Raw genomic sequence first — 16,405 nt, 5'->3', positions numbered from 1 at the left:
CTTACACCTTTCCTTAGGGGCAGACACCCATTTTCCCTGCCCCCCACACACCTAATAAAAGTGTTTTGGAATTAAATGTTGGGCTTCTTTTAATGTTTTTATTTTTTTATTATTTATGCGTGTATTTAGATCAAGATAAAAAATTCTACAGGCTTGTTCTCCCTGAAAATCCATATCCATCCCCTTCTCCAGCCTATTTCCTGTACTACAGATAACTGCTTCTACATCTTCTGTCCGATTCTTATCACTTCCATATCTAGGAATATAAAAATAATGCTTTTTTAAAATTTTTCAGTTGCAGGCCTTATCTTTTGACATGACATAGACATTATAGCATTGTGGTAGGATTAGCTCTCTTCTCGCTCTCTGTCTTACCTCACATGCCCATTTCCCATTCCCCAGTCCTATCAGTATGTTAATAATGCGGTAATTTTGAAAATCATTTTTTAGTATCTACATTGTTAGACTATGCAAATGCCTTTTATAGCTGAGCCATGTAATATACTACATGATTACTTTTTTTCCTTGCTCAGCATTTTGTTTTCCCTACTTACTAGTTGTCTTGGTTTTTCTGTTTTCTTAGTTTTGTATATACTTACTACTTCGGCTCTAAATTCTTCCCTAATTGTCTAAATTTCCCCTCAGTTTTTAGACACTTCAGATATTTTGTCAGTTTTATCTTCTTGGAAAAGTCTCTTCTGGAGTCTTATGACCTACGGTAGGGGAACAGCTGTGATATTGGAATTTCATTTCCCCAACATCCTGAGGAATGTTGTTTTTCTCTCTGTTGGTTCTCTTGTTTCGGAATTCCATTCATGCCTCTTTATTTATTCCCTTGGTTTTGTAAAAACCATACTTGAGGGTGAGTAAATAATATAGTGGAGCTAGATGGCCTGGTTTTGAATCCCAATTCTGACATTTTCTAGCAACTTACACGACCTTAAGCAAGTTCTTTCTCTGTTCCTGTATTTCTTCTTCTCTGAGTGGGGTGTAATTATGATACTGACCTCTGGAGAAGGCTAAGGATTAAATAAAGTTAAGTGCCCGTTCAATTGTCTGTCTCTTAAAAAATGTTAGCTGCAGATATCCACAATATTTTGTGTTGGAAGTTTTGTATATATTATTAGTGAAATGTTAAGAAACGATTATAGTTTTCTACTCTCCCCCAATATCAGTTCTAGTCATATTGAGTCAAACTTTTTTGGATCAAATCATTTTTCTCTCTCTCTCTTTTTTTTTTAATTTTTTTTTTCTCTCTCTCTTTTTTTAACCCCCTCTGTGCTTTTAAACAGATTTATGACTGGTCACATTACCCACAATATATTAAGACTACATTTTTCAGCCTCCCTTTGGTAATTTGACAAATTCCTGTCCAGTGAGATATAAGCAGAAGTATACCACGATTTTGGGAAAGCGTCCTTAAAGGATCTCTTCTTCCTGTTGGTTGAGATGTCAGTGGGATGAGGACTCACATGTTGAGGATATTGAAGCAACAAAGTAGAAGAATTCTTTTTTTTTTTTTTTTTTTTTGCGGTACGCAGGCCTCTCACTGCTGTGGCCTCTCCCATTGCAGAGCACAGGCTCCAGACGCGCAGGCTCAGCGGCCATGGCTCACAGGCCCAGCCGCTCCGCGGCATGTGGGATCTTCCCAGACCGGGGCACGAACCCGTGTCCCCTGCATCAGCAGGCGGACTCTCAACCACTGCGCCACCAGGGAAGCCCCCTAAAGTACTAGATAGATCTAAATTCTAATCCAGCAGCAATAATTTGGGTCATCTCTAATGTTGGTTGGTTTGTATGGAAAGAGAGGGTAAAGAGAGTTGGAAGCCTCACGGAGTTAAGTTGAAACTTTGACTTTAGAAATAACCAAAATGTCAAGTTCATTAAAAGTCTCAATCAAACTGTTGCAGCATCATGAAGTAAGAGTAAGAGTTGCTTTTTGCACACCCCTTCATTGCCCCTACAAAAATATCAAACATAAAAATTAGAATACTAAATGAACCCTCATGTACTCATCACCAGGTTCAGTTATCAGCTTATGTCTGATCTTGTTTCATCTATCCTCTCTGTTCCCCCCTCCCCATCTCCCTTTCCCTCTCTCTCTCCCTCTCTCCCCCCTCCCTCCCTCCCCCTCCCCCCTCCCTCCCTCCCCCTCCCCCCTTCCTGTAATATCTTTGGTGAAGAAACTGGATCATTTGTTCTATAGCTTCCCAGTCAGGGCTTTTCTGGTTGTATTTTCTGTGGAATAAGGATTAGAATTAAATGCTCCCATCAGTACTATTACATGGTCGGTGGTATGTTCTTTCATCAGGAAACGGTGATGTCTGGTTGTTTCTTTTTTTTTTTAATGTATGTTTCTCTCTTCTCTAGGTTCTGACATACTGAATTGATCTTCCTTGAGTCAAAACAGTTCTTTCTGATTTCTGGACTTCCTAGATCCTAGATTATATTACTCTCCTTTTGAAAAGTACCCATGAAATTTTGTTTTTTCCCTTATAATACCAGTTAAGACTTAAAATTGTATGTTGCATGTCTTTCCCAATGACTATAAACCACACGAGGACAAGGGACTATGTCTGTATACCAGGTACTTTTTCACCAGCCAGGGTAGTACTTAACTACAAAAGAAAAGAAAAGAAACCAACAAAACAATGGCAGTTGGTTACAGAAAAAAGGGTTTTTGTTTTTTAACCTTTTATTTTATATAGGAGTATAGCCGATTAACAATGTTGTGATAGTTTCATGTGCACAGCAAAGTGACTGAGCCATACGTTTACATGCATCCATTCTCCCCCAAATTCTGCTCCCATCCAGGCTTCCACATAACATTGAGCAGAGTTCCCTGTGCTATACAGTAGGTCCTTGTTCGTTATCCATTTTAAATATAGTAGTGTGTACATATCAATCCCACCCTTCCCCCTCTGTTTTTTAACTTTTAAGGGTTTTTTTGTTTTGTTTTGGGAAGTACTAGTTTTAGTGAAAAGAGAAAAGCATAGACTTTGGAATCTTTTATCCTGCTTTGTGACCTTGGAAATTGAATCTTTATTCATCCAGAACTGGTGGACTGATCTTGCAGTTGTGAGAACTGCATGAGTTAGTGAATAAAAGACACCTAGTAGTTTCTGGCACATACAAAGCACACAATATATTGTTCCTTCTTTTTTTTTTCTGGTTATTCTCGTTGGTTCTCTCACACACAGCATATCGCAAACACACTACCCCACAATAGGCATGAGATTGGTTTTTTGGCCTATAATTTTGGGGTTCCATTTAAAAATAAAAATATTTTAATTAAAAGTTCTACTAAAACCTCATTAAAATCTTCAAGGCACTGATTCTTACATATCTTGTTCTTTATGTTTACATCTTTTTCCCTGGAAAGTACAGAGTGGGAGATTACATTGTGATTATGAATGTTGTCCTTGTGAAAATATAAAGTAGTGTACAAATAACTTTTTATTTCATGATGCCATTTTGTGGCATGCTAAGTTTTTGGTTTGTTTTGTTTTTTATTCCTGCAGTACAGTAATAACATGGCTTTGGAATAGATGAGTAAGTTTCATTTCTACCAACCTACTCTAGGTTAGATGTGAAAAATACATATTAGTATAAACTGCATTTTTTATGAAATTTTCTTAGTATATCCTTTGAGTATTGAATTTCTGTTGCTTGAGCTTCTCTGTGAACTTAGAAATACTGTGTTCATGGGGATTATTTAGAGTTGTTAATGAGATTCTTGTCATAACTTGAAAGAATATGCTAAATACGATACTATGAATCAAAACCATGTGTGGCTTTATTCTAACAGATGGTTTTAGTTTAGTTTCCTTTGTTCTGGATTATGGTATTTTTCTTTTTGCCCAACAAACAGCTTTCAAATAGCTACTGGGCTTTTTTCTAATCCTTTACACTAAAAATATTTTTTTGTACAGTTCTTCAAGATATATTTTTTTCAGCTATTTGGGAAAATTCTAATTCTGTTACAGCTTTTACCTTGTAAAGTATTCAGTGTCTCCTTTAGAAAAATAAATACAAATACATTTTGAAAGAAATTCTGAGTTTTCATACAAACCCATTTATACAAGTCTTGTATTGAATTTGATACTATTCTTAACTTTTATCAAATTATTGAATTGGTCACGGTATACTTTTGATTCACATAATATCTTTCCAAGTAGTAGTTGTCTCAGTTTAGAGAAAAATATCAAGTGACAAATAATAATTGGAGTTTTGAAAGCTTGAGGAGTTGTACTGTGATGATAGGGCAAAGTATGTTTTAGGAAAATTAATCTTATATTCATAGGAAGTGACAAAAATGGAGGCAAGAGATCTAGTATGCAGTTTTTATATTTGGCACTATTACCTTTGGTAATAGTCATAAATCCGAGGTTTTGAAGACAAAACCTGATAGGAGACATTAACAATTACTTTAGAGTTTCTCCCATAAGAGAACAGCTACCAGGGTCAAGGTAGCAAGCTTGGGATGGTGCGTTTTGAGGAAAAAGGTATGTTTTATTTCAACATGATGAGTTTGAGGTGACAGTGGGATTTATCAAAGTGAAACGTGAGAATGCAAATGCAGGTTCTCTTCACATTTGATTAAGGTCATTAGTAAAAGTTTAACAAACTTTTTTCCCTCACAGAGAAAGAAATTGGCTCCCTATTTACTAGATCTGAACTGTTAAATTATTTTTCTTTTCATGCCATAGTTCACAAAGATGTCCAAAACGAATGGCTTATCAGAAGATTTGATATGGCACTGTAAAACACTGATCCAAGAAAGGGATGTAGTTATAAGGCTTATGAACAAATGTGAAGACATTTCAAATAAATTGACAAAACAAGTTACCATGCTCACTGGAAATGGAGGTGGATGGAACATAGAACAACCCTCCATTCTAAACCAAAGGTAATACTTGTTGTATGTACCTATTCATTATTTTATCTCAGTTGTATAAAAATGTTGAATTTATTCCTGTATTGTGCCTAGGAAACTTAAATGTGCAAATGGTAGGAAAACTAATGTTTAAAAGGGAAACCCAGGGTTTCCTATAATGGCATGTAAGTGGTATATGAATTGTTTTTCATTGATCGTCACCCCCCCTCCCCGCAATCAGGATATTTTACTCCATTATCACATTGTAAATTAGAGGGAGGAGATATTATGGTCTTATGTAACCTATGTTTTCCTTGTCTGATGACAGATAATTTCATATATAATCACAGAAACTGAAAAGGTGGTTTTAGCTACCTCTTAATTTAGTGCTTCAGAGTCAGCTGCTCAACTGCATCAATGTAAAAATTTGTCTTAGTTCAGTTTCTTTTTGATCATAAGTGAAATGATTGAAGTATCCTATATATGCGATTAAATGCTTTCAAAAGCCCAAAATTTTTAATCTTTTTGAGGTAAAAACACATAAAAATTGAAAAGGACACTTTTATTAAATAGATTATATAAGGAAAAATTATAAAAAGTATATATTTAAAAAGTATATTCCCCAAACTGCTACTGTCAGTAAAATACCTTGTCCGAGTTGTTGCAAAAAATAAACACTAAATTGTTTTCACTAAAAAATTTGTCCAACAACCAGAATGTATGAAAACGGCGTTTTGTAATTGTGAACACCCCTCCTTTGCATGATGTTGGGATATGGCGGGCGGGACATTGTTTTGAACTTCTTTTAAAAGTTTATTTTCAAGTTGTCTGGGAACTCAGGACTGTTCAGAATGCTTCCTTTTTTAAAAAAAAGTATAAAATTGTTTACTGTGATAATACATACAGAGGCAATAACATGGAAATAGTCGAAGTTGCTAAGGTCCGAGACTAGTTAGGATGATTTATGGTGTATCCATAGTCTGCAGTGTTATGTAATTTTTAAAATGAATTATTTCTGTTCAAAATATTTCTGATAGGTATTTAATAAGATTAGCACTAGGGTCTCATTAAAATTATTTACCTTAGTTGGTGATTTTATGTACTTCTGATATTTTTCTAAGTTAATGATCAAAGCATATTTGCTGATCATTGGTTAATTAAAAGTCAAGATATGAAAAAAAATCAAGATATGGTTACTGGCCTTTAATAGTAAGCTACAATCTTTTCTGTGCCCTTCTAGGGTGCTATGGGATGGTGTAGGGAAACGTGATGCAGTTCCCACAAAGAAGCTCTTTTCTCTGTTGCATAGAAAGAACTATGACCATGTCAGCAAATTCATCTCCTAAAAGTGTAGTTGGAGCTGCTCCTTCTTGTTCTACAGCATTGGATATGGGGAGTTCTTCACTCTACAAGGCTTACCCAGTTGAGTCTACTTTATCGTAATTTGGAGTTTAAAAAATCAAGTGCTTTATTGCATCACTTAAAAAATTTCTCTCTTAAACCCACATCCACAAAGTCCTATTACTTGTAAATAGTATGATCAGGTAATAAAGCTATCCTTTTTATTAGACTGAGGAATTTTTAAATGAAATATTAAACAGGTGAGAAAAATAGTTTGGGGGGTTTTTTAGGTGCTTCTTGGATCTAGTTCCAAAGTACAACTTCTGAAAACCTGTATAGATAGTCTCTTTGGAGTTTATTTAAATGCACTTTTAGGGGGTGAAATTTGTTGTCTTGGTTTTTGTGTTTAGCCAATGTAAGTTGCACAAGCAACTTGCAGATTTTTACTTGGTATACTGGCCAAACATAATGGCTGCTTAGTATAGAAACATTTGAAGTACTTTCCTTGCCCTGGGAAAGGATTTATTAGCACAGAGGAAAATATTAAACTATCCTGAAGAATAAGCTGTTGTGCTTTCGCTTAACAGAACAAATTCTTTATAGTAAAGTTTATTTTGAAGCAAAATTATATTAACTATTTTCCTATTAGAAATTTTTAAGAATTATAACAGAAGAAAAATAGCCTTTTAGAGGTAAAAGGAATACACACATGCTGTAACTCCCTGTTAAAAATAAAGTCTTTGCAAGGGAAAAAATTCTCATATGTATCTCAAAACCATTATATTCATAATGTTTATTTTAAAATGTCAAAACTAAAATTACCTTAAATTAAAATATAATACAGTGAGGAAATGTTAAAAAAAAAAAAAACCTCAGTATTTCTCCTATTTTATTCCTATCATAGATGTAGCCATCTCTCAAGCTTTAGCGGTTTATCTAAAATTTATCAGCTTTCAACTGTTTTAACTGAAAAGGTTTCTCACATGTTCAGTATAAAATAATATTTAATTATGTGTTTCCTGTCTTTTTCTGGGCTAAATCTACTAAGGTTCTTGTGAACTTGTTCATCCTCAGCTTGACAGGATGTTTCTAAACAGTTACCGGGAAACCATTTGACAATGATGTGAATGCAAATCAGTAGTGCAGATGTGTTGACTAACTCAGAGTACTATGATAGAAATATTTTAGTAGTTTGGATACTACTATTAGTACAAACTATTATTGTGGTAGTATTTTCAGCGTTCATGACATACTTGAGGGACATAAATTTTTGGTCAGCTAGCATCGCTAATCTGTTTCATATGAACTACTTGAAAAAGTTTCTGTAGCCCTGTATTTCTGCATTTTAAACTTAAATTTAGCACATTGTATATACTCCAGTTTTCTATTTCAGGCCTTTCTCACCTTTCAGAATAATTTTGATACTAGTTTTCTCTGACAGGAAATTTAAACCCCATTTAGTTTTCGCTCTGAAAAGAAATTATAGTAACTCTCTGGAAGGATTTTTTTTCCCCCGACAAAACAAGTAACTTTAAAATAACATGCTACCTCATTTTCTTTCATGACCTCAGAAAATCTTAAAATCACTTTTTTCCTTATTGGGAGGTAAGAAAACCTTCAGTTTAAAGATACCTGTAGTCCCCTTTTGAAAAGAGATCACTTACCTAATTCAAAAGGCCCAGGCTATAGTTCTTACCATTTGGATAACCCTGAGCAGATTACATTCTTATTTGTAAACTAGTGGGTGGGGTTCATATGCAATCACAAAAATTTTTAGAAAACTGTTGAATGTCAAAAGTAATGGAAGGTATGATTGTATAGCAGCTAAATATTAGCGCCTGCTAGAGAACGAATATAGTTGCCCTGTTTTAAAACTTGTCTTAACAAGGGAATTGGAAAGCTGTTTGCCAGAACTACATTTCCAGTGCTCCTCTGGCTTTCTGAAGAAAGGGTGTGTTGTGGGCAGCACTGTTGTGACACTAAGCAACAGAAAGTTACTTGTGATTTACATAAATCTAGCAGAGGAGCAAGTACACACACATACACACTTATATTTTTAAAACAAATACTTCAATATAACAGGTATTTAATGTCCTGATCAAAACAGCTACCATAGCTGCTTTGTGATTGTGGATGAAACAATTTTATTTGAATGAAAAATTCAGTGCTTCTCAAAATTTCCTCATCACTTTTTAAAATTTTATGTATAGTGAAGAATAATAGTTAGACTCGTTCCTCAACATGTGTTGGTGATAACATATATTCAGTAATTTTTGTTAAGAATATTTCTTGGCTATTTGTGATAAATTTACATTGGGGTAGCATGTTGGCCCTTGGGATGCATTTATAAGTGATGTAATATGCCTACCGTATCAAGTTTCATCATTTTCATGGAATGTGAACCTTAATGTGTGGGGGATGACTAAGACAGTAGGAAGGACTCGGGAAAATAATGAAAATTCTATTTAAAAATAGAAAGTGTCGACTGTAGAGTGGGTGGGTCAGAGAGAAAACTTTCATGTTTGCTGTTTAGTGATTAAGGGCTGAGCTCTGGATCAGAACTGGATTGAGTACCAGCTCTGCCACTGCAGACATGGATTTGGATAGCTGTGACCTTGGGCAAGTTACTTAACTTCTCTGAATCCCAGAGAGAATCTCTAAATCCCATCTCTAAATGGAGATGATGATAATAATAGTATCTACTTTATAATGTAGATTAAATAAAGTAATAATGCGTGTAAAGCCCATGCATGTAAAGTATAGTGTCTAGAATTCCAATATTAGCATTTACTCTACCAGTATAGTAGAATTTATTTGGACCTGAAAATTAAAATGTCTATGATAATATTCTGTTTATTATTACTTTCATAGTGGCATAGAAATTATATTGGCCAAGAAGGCAAAGACATTTTAAAAAATGAACTGTAAAGTCTTCAGCAGTACTGCTGATTCTTCCTACCTATACTTTTAATTTTTTCAAATGAGAATTATTTTATAGATTGCGTACCCCACAGTTGAAACATAGATTCTGATTTAAGATGGATATCTTTCTACCTCACCTCTTTGATCCCTGTTCTAATTAAAGTGTCTTGATTTCAGAATTTGACCCCTTAACCATTTATCAGAGCCATTTATCAGACCCCTTCTCCCTGTGCAGATAGGATCTGTGTAACAGGAAATTAAGGGGATATGATAAAAGCTGTAGAGTGAGAAGCATGGCCTTGTCCTAAGTTTTTATGTTAATGTGGGGTTTATGCTTCCCAGTGAGTATAAGAATAAGCTTTTGCATGAGGTAGACTTTTATGAGTTAAAATCTTAGCCATAAGACTTTGTAGCTACGCAACCTCAGGCAACTTACTGAGCCTCGGGTTTTTTCATCTGTTAAAAAATAACTACCTTAATAGAATATTAAAAGATTGAATGAGGTGATGCTAGAAAATGATATTTTTGTATATCTGTATATAATAGATGTTCAGTAAATAACTGCTATTAGTTTTTAACCACTTGAACTTTTAGAAAAAACTAACCATTTCGTCCATTAGACCCCTTCCATGTTGCCATCCAAGCAAGTTGCTCCCAGGGATTAGTCTGTTCATGTGTTCACAAATTAAATAAGATTTTTGACACATGCCTGCTGCTTTCTACTCACTGGTCTTTATTGATGCCTAGCAAATTTACATTTATATGTAGTTCAAACATAAATACACACATACATACATACATCCTCCAGAATTATACATACCAGTGATATTAGAGGTGATTGGCATTCAGTCAGCAAGTTTTATTAAATCAGCCTGGCAAAGTAGCAAATTATGCATATGTTTTTGTTCTAATACTTTAAGTTCCTTACTGTGCTAATATTCAAATCAGTACATTTTTCTAGAATATAAATATTATATTAGTAATATGTTATCATTGTTAATATTCTGATCATTTGTGGAATTAATTTGGTGGCATTACATTATGACTGAATATGAAAATTTTTTGGTAATTCTTATTGCCAGAAACAACAAATACAGAATAAAATTTGAGAGGTTTTTTAAAATGTATTATGTTTTGCGTTCATTTTCTTAAGTAAGTGTAAATAGCTTTTAACAGTAAGTTAAAAGGTAAGACTGTAACTAGATACTTCAGTTTTTTTGTGCATTGTAAACCTAAACCTCTTCTCAGAAAACTAGTAGAAAAAACTAATAGAGGTATAAATCTATAATATCTGGTAACTCTCTCTTTACCAGTTTGTCACTCAAGCCCTATCAGAAGGTTGGTTTGAATTGGCTGGCATTGGTACATAAACATGGACTTAATGGCATTTTGGCAGATGAAATGGTAAGTAGTGCTCTATTTCTAGGATTTATCATTAATAGGCATCCTTGCTGTCATTCAAAAGATGAAAATTTCCCTTGTCCCTATTAGTTTACTGCTCTTACCAAGGTATAATCCCTCTCACTCCTCTCAGTTTTCTGTTGCTTATCTCAGTTCTAACCTCCTAACTTTCCCCTCAAAAATGAAAATAGGTTTTTTGTCTTTCTCATCAAATTAATAAATATATGTGTTTTGAAAATTAGATGTTACATAAAAATACACAGGAAAAAAACCAAAATCACACATAATCCTGCCATCTTAGAGTAAGTACTATTTTGGTATATATCTTTTTCCAGAATATTTTCTTTTGTAGGTGTGTGTGTATGCATATATACATACACATATACATATATATGTCATATTAAAAGAGATTTTACTACATGTGCTTTTCTGTAGCTCCCTTTAAAATTTATCATAGATACCTGTCCTTGTTAGTAAATAAATCTACACGTTTATCATCACCATCATTTCAGTCATTTTGCTTTTATTAGATGTTTCTGAGTTTCTGTTCTTTTCCAGATCACATTTTGCTTGAAGGTAAGCTTAGGAAGTTCATTACAGCCAATAGTCCAACTAGAAACTTGACCTTTAATCTAACCTTTACCTTCCTTCCTCCAGCTATGCTTTTTAAAAAGTGTTTATTAAAAATGAGTAATGTTCAATGGAGAAAATGTTTGTTGAATATATGTATTACATTGTGTATTAGATTTCCAAAATAAAAATTAACAAAGGTAATAATCCTTGTTCTCTAGCTAGCTTCTAGTAAAATAATCTTTAGTTTTTCAAGACAGTTTCCACACATACCTCATACTGTCGTTAAAACAGAGATGCTATTTATCTAATATAAAAGTGAATAATATATGCAGAATTTCAAAATAGTTAGAAATTACGTATAGAATGTAGAGTAGTACAGTTGTGGAAACTGGACTTGGAAATCAGATCTGGGTTCTGGGTACCAAATTTGCCTTTCGTGGGCTCTGTAATCCTTACCAAATGACCTAATTTCTCAGAGCCAATATTAATAAAACATAGGTAATTCCTGTATCATAAGATTATATTTGGTATCAAATGAGGTATATTATGTGAAACTGTTTTTGTAACCTGTAAAGTACAATATTTATGATAAGGTAGTGTCTGCTAGGGCTTCCCTAACAAAATACTAAAGACAGTGTGGCTTAAACAACAGAAACTTATTTCTCACAGTTCTGGAGGCTGGAAGTCTAAAATCAAGGTGTTGGCAGGTTTGGTTTCTCTTGAGGCTACTCTGTTTGGTTTGCAGATGGACACCTTGCTGTGTCCTCACATGGCTTTTTCTCTAGAAACATCCAACTCTTCTTTTATGATAGAAGTTGGGTCCCTACCCTTGTGACCCTATTTAACTTTACTTATCTCTTTAGAGGCTCTATCTCCAAATAAACCCCAGCATTGGGAGTTAGGGCTTCAACATGTTTGGGGTTGGAGGCAATTCGCTTCCTAACACTTGGCAATGTTTAGCTCTCCTAAGGAGCTACTTTTCCTCAGGAGCCTTTTTTTTTTTTTTAATGCAATACTTTATTGGTGTATAATTTACTTGAAATAAAATGCACAAATGTTCAGCTTAGTGACTTTTTACATATATGTACACCCATCTGACCGTATGTGACATAAACATTTCCATCATCCCAGAAAGTTCCCTTATGCTCCTTTTCAGTCATTACCACCACTACTATTCTGACACCTACGACTATAGAATAATTTTTTTCTGATTTTGAACTTTATATAAATAGATTCATACAGTATGTACTGTTTGTTTCTGGTTCATTTGGTGCATAATAAAGTTACTAAGATTCATCCTCTTCTTACATGTATCAGTAGTTTGTTTTTTGTTTTTTTTTTATTGGCTTGTGGTAGTTCATAGTATAAACATGCTACAATTTGTTTATCCGTTCTCCTATTGATGGCAATTTAGATTATTTCCAGTGCGTGGCTGTTATAGTAAATCTGCATCGATATTCTTACCCAAGTCTTTTTGTGGACATATGCTCTCATATCTCTTGAATATATTTTTAGGAGTAAAATTGCTGGGTAATAGGATAGGTATATGTTCCGCTCCAGTTAGTCATTGGAACATCATTCTCCATCCAGCCAGTATGTATTAAGTAGTTGCTTTATATTAACAGTTACCAAAATTACATCCTTTATATGCAAGCAGAGGTCTTCTATATCAATGTGTATTACATATTAACTAGCAGTTAAAATACATTCCTACCCTTAACTAAGTTGTAGTATCACTTGGAGATTGTGATCTGTTTTATGTGTTATTGAAAACTAAGAATATAGTAGAAATTCTCATAGAGTTGCATGGGGAATCATAAATAAATAAAACCAAAAGTATTCTTTTTCCTTTCATTTTCCCAATATTTATTTGGGTTTTTTGTTTGTTTTTAAATCTAGTATATTGTCTTTTAAACTTTTCGTTTTAGGGCCTGGGAAAAACTATTCAAGCGATTGCATTCCTAGCGTACCTCTATCAGGAGGGTAATAAAGGTCCTCATTTGATTGTTGTTCCAGCATCAACTATAGGTTTGTAATACTGTGGACAACTTTACTTGACTCAGTAGTATTTTATACAAGGGGGAGAAAAACCGTGTGTGTGTGTGTGTGGGGGAGAGATTTCTTAGTTTGTGAAGGTGAATATTCATTTCTTTGGTTTCCTTGCACTTTTCACCCCTTTGCATATGTGTGTTTGATTATACTGGAAGTCTTTTTAAAGAAAATAACTCCAATATAAGTGAGTTATTCAGCTTATTATACAGATTATCTATAAATTATTATAGATCATATACCATTTGAAAAGATCAATTGTTTTCATAATACTTTTAAGTTGTTTTAATGAGTAATTTAAGAGAAACACTTTTGAATTTATAATTAAACATTTATTAAGAAAGAATGTATGCAGATCATCCCCACTCAAATTACTCTTTCATTCTTTCTCAATTGATTGAATGTAGACTAGAGTAAGAGAATGTATGTATGAATGTACCAAAAAAAAAAAAATCCTCTTTAAATTGGAAATCAATAATCACCTATAAATATAATGGTTGGCCCTCTGCTCTTCATTTTGATGCCACCTCAAAATCTCAGTCATTTTAATCATCAAGAGTAAAATTGTGAAGAGTCTTGTGATTTTTAAAAATTATCTTCTATTATTTTATAAAAATAATTTCTGGGTAGAACTTCTCAGACTTTAGTGTTCATTTCAGTGCACACGTCTGCCTGTTGTAGCAGGTGCAAGTAATATCTCTTTTGTTTCATAGATAACTGGCTAAGGGAAGTTAATTTATGGTGTCCCACTTTAAAGGTGCTCTGTTACTATGGTAAGAATATGTCATTATGCTTTTAACTTTGGAGACCTCTTTAAAATCTTAGCATACAGTAAAGTACAATAAATACAATCAGCGTGTGTGTGTCATTTTTAAATTCTAGGTTCTCAAGAAGAACGTAAACAGATTAGATATAACATTCATAGTAAATACGAAGAATACAATGTAATCGTGACCACGTAAGTATTGAGAAAAAATTTTTTTGGAAAAAAAATTTTGTACATCCACCTAAATTTTTTTAAAATGTTTTAAAAATATTAGTAGTAAAATAAAGGAGAGTTTATGCTAAGAACTATGCAACAAAAGCAATAGAATGAGTTATGTTGAAGATTCAGGCATTTTTCAGTTTGGTGTATAATACCGTGATGGCAGTCTTTTGTTAATTCTATAGGAGGTCATGATTAAAAGAATTCATCGAAAATTCATCTTTTCTTAATAAAATGAACTCCATTTTCATATATAGTCTTGCTAGCTGCTGTTAACTCTTATTTCTTGGTTTCACTCTACTAGTTTAATAAAATGGTGTTATGTTCTTAACAGAAATGTCTTAGCTTCATGTTCTTTTTTCTACTGCTTCTTAAAATATAACAGTTCATAAAGCAAAGCGTGTAATAATTGCAGGTTACATATAAATTGTACCCAAATTGGCCTCTTCCTAGATGTGTAGAAGTTGTCTAATTACATTATAACATATGAATTGTCTTTTAACTGCATATTGCAGCTTTTGTAACTTGGTTACATGTACATCAATAATTTTGGATATAAGTACATCAATATTTATTTGAGTACCAACTGTGTCTAGTGTTATCTTTTAGCTACTGGCTATTAGAAATATGTACATAAAAATAATTTGTCAAAACATTAAATCTCACGAGTCCATGCTCTTAAAGGTATGATCTTAGAGATTGTTTTTTCTTTGGCAACAGGTATAATTGTGCAATCAGCAGTTCTGATGATCGTAGTCTGTTTCGTCGGCTGAAATTGAATTACGCAATTTTTGATGAGGGCCATATGCTGAAGAATATGGGCTCCATCCGCTACCAGCACCTTATGACAATTAATGTAAGAGAGTGTTCTGTGAATTTGTCCAATTATGATAAAATTTCAGATTATGTATTTTAATATATATAGTATTTTATATCAGAGACCAGCAATCTTTTTCTGTAAAGGACCAGGTAAGTAAATATTTCATGCTTTGTGGGCCATTCAGCTTCTCTCACTTGTTCTTTGCTTTTTCGTTTTTTTTCAAACACTGCATTTAAAATGTAAAAACCATTAGCTCATGAGCTTCAATTTGCCAACTTTTGTTCTATAGGACAAACTTCATGAATATCAGATATAATCTGTCTTCTTCCATTGCCTCATCAAAAAGTAATGTGGGAACACAAGTTACCTACTTAATAAAATGAGACTTAGTTTTACACATTCTACCTTAAAGTACAATATATGATAATTTTTCTAAATTACTTATCTTTTATGACAGAATGTTATATTACTAATAATGGTTTTAATTTTTTTCTCCCTCACTGAGGGGGAGAACAAGAAGGATGTGGATCTTTAAAAAAAAAAAAATACTAATCTAAAATTTACCTTTGTTCACAGGCAAATAACCGTTTGCTGCTCACAGGCACACCTGTGCAGAATAACCTGTTAGAACTCATGTCGCTGTTGAATTTTGTTATGCCACACATGTTCAGTAGTAGCACCAGTGAAATACGAAGAATGTTTTCTTCTAAGACAGTAAGCATAAATTCATATTTTTTTCTCAACTGTCTTACTTTGCGTTTTACCCGGACCGTTTTTCTATTTTATCTCTTTTTCTTGTTTTCATGTAGCATATGTGCTATGAAATAAGTTTTAAGTAGTTGATATCCTATGTTCGGATGAGTTGGGAAGTCAGCCAGAATACAATAGGAAATAAATTGGTGGCTTCTATAATCATTGTCTAAAAGTTTTGGTTTTTAATATCCTAATTTTCTGAAGAATGACAATTTAAAATTAGTGGGTAGCTCAGATATATAATATGTGAGCTACCATCTTCTTTATTAAAATTAGGTAAATTAGCATTTTTTAATAGGTAAACTATAAAACTGGGCAAAAGTAGCATATCCAGAAAATTCCCCCACTGGGAAATATGTTTTGAATTAAAACTCCATAAATTAAAAAGTAACAATTTCTAAAAGTCACAATAAGGAAATCCTATTTCAAAGAAAATCTGGTTAATTTTTTCCCTATTGCTTAGAAAAAGTAAGAGTGTAGTTTTCAAGAACTCTCATTTTCCAGTACAGCAATGGTAATATAGATTCTTGACACACCCAAATCACATGTATTCTGCGAGAATTTTCTGTGATAATCTTCTACTGCAAACTGACTGCCTTTCTAACTTTCACTAATGTATTCCATCCCACTTGATGGCCTAGCAGATCATAGGATGTGGAGGATTTCTTAGAATAAAATTCCTCTT

At 33.4% G+C, this 16,405-nt stretch overlaps 1 protein-coding gene across 5 annotated transcripts in view; it reads left to right on the top strand.

The window, feature by feature from the left end:
• The window catches only part of SMARCAD1 (SWI/SNF-related, matrix-associated actin-dependent regulator of chromatin, subfamily a, containing DEAD/H box 1), a 69,847-nt gene that overhangs the window by 45,298 nt on the left and 8,144 nt on the right, over positions 1 to 16,405 (top strand). For all 5 annotated transcript variants that reach the window (XM_067736945.1, XM_067736943.1, XM_067736944.1 and 2 more), the window contains 7 exons: positions 4,710 to 4,909; positions 10,453 to 10,543; positions 13,042 to 13,141; positions 13,876 to 13,935; positions 14,045 to 14,120; positions 14,868 to 15,003; positions 15,544 to 15,681. In XM_067736945.1, the coding sequence (XP_067593046.1) occupies positions 4,710 to 4,909; positions 10,453 to 10,543; positions 13,042 to 13,141; positions 13,876 to 13,935; positions 14,045 to 14,120; positions 14,868 to 15,003; positions 15,544 to 15,681 (801 nt within the window). The remainder of the gene's footprint in view (positions 1 to 4,709; positions 4,910 to 10,452; positions 10,544 to 13,041; positions 13,142 to 13,875; positions 13,936 to 14,044; positions 14,121 to 14,867; positions 15,004 to 15,543; positions 15,682 to 16,405) is intronic.

This window comes from Pseudorca crassidens, chromosome 4, assembly GCF_039906515.1.
Source record: "Pseudorca crassidens isolate mPseCra1 chromosome 4, mPseCra1.hap1, whole genome shotgun sequence".
Lineage (NCBI taxonomy): Eukaryota > Metazoa > Chordata > Mammalia > Artiodactyla > Delphinidae > Pseudorca > Pseudorca crassidens.
Note: the sequence above shows the minus strand (reverse complement) of the source record. Positions and strands in the feature narration are given on the sequence as shown.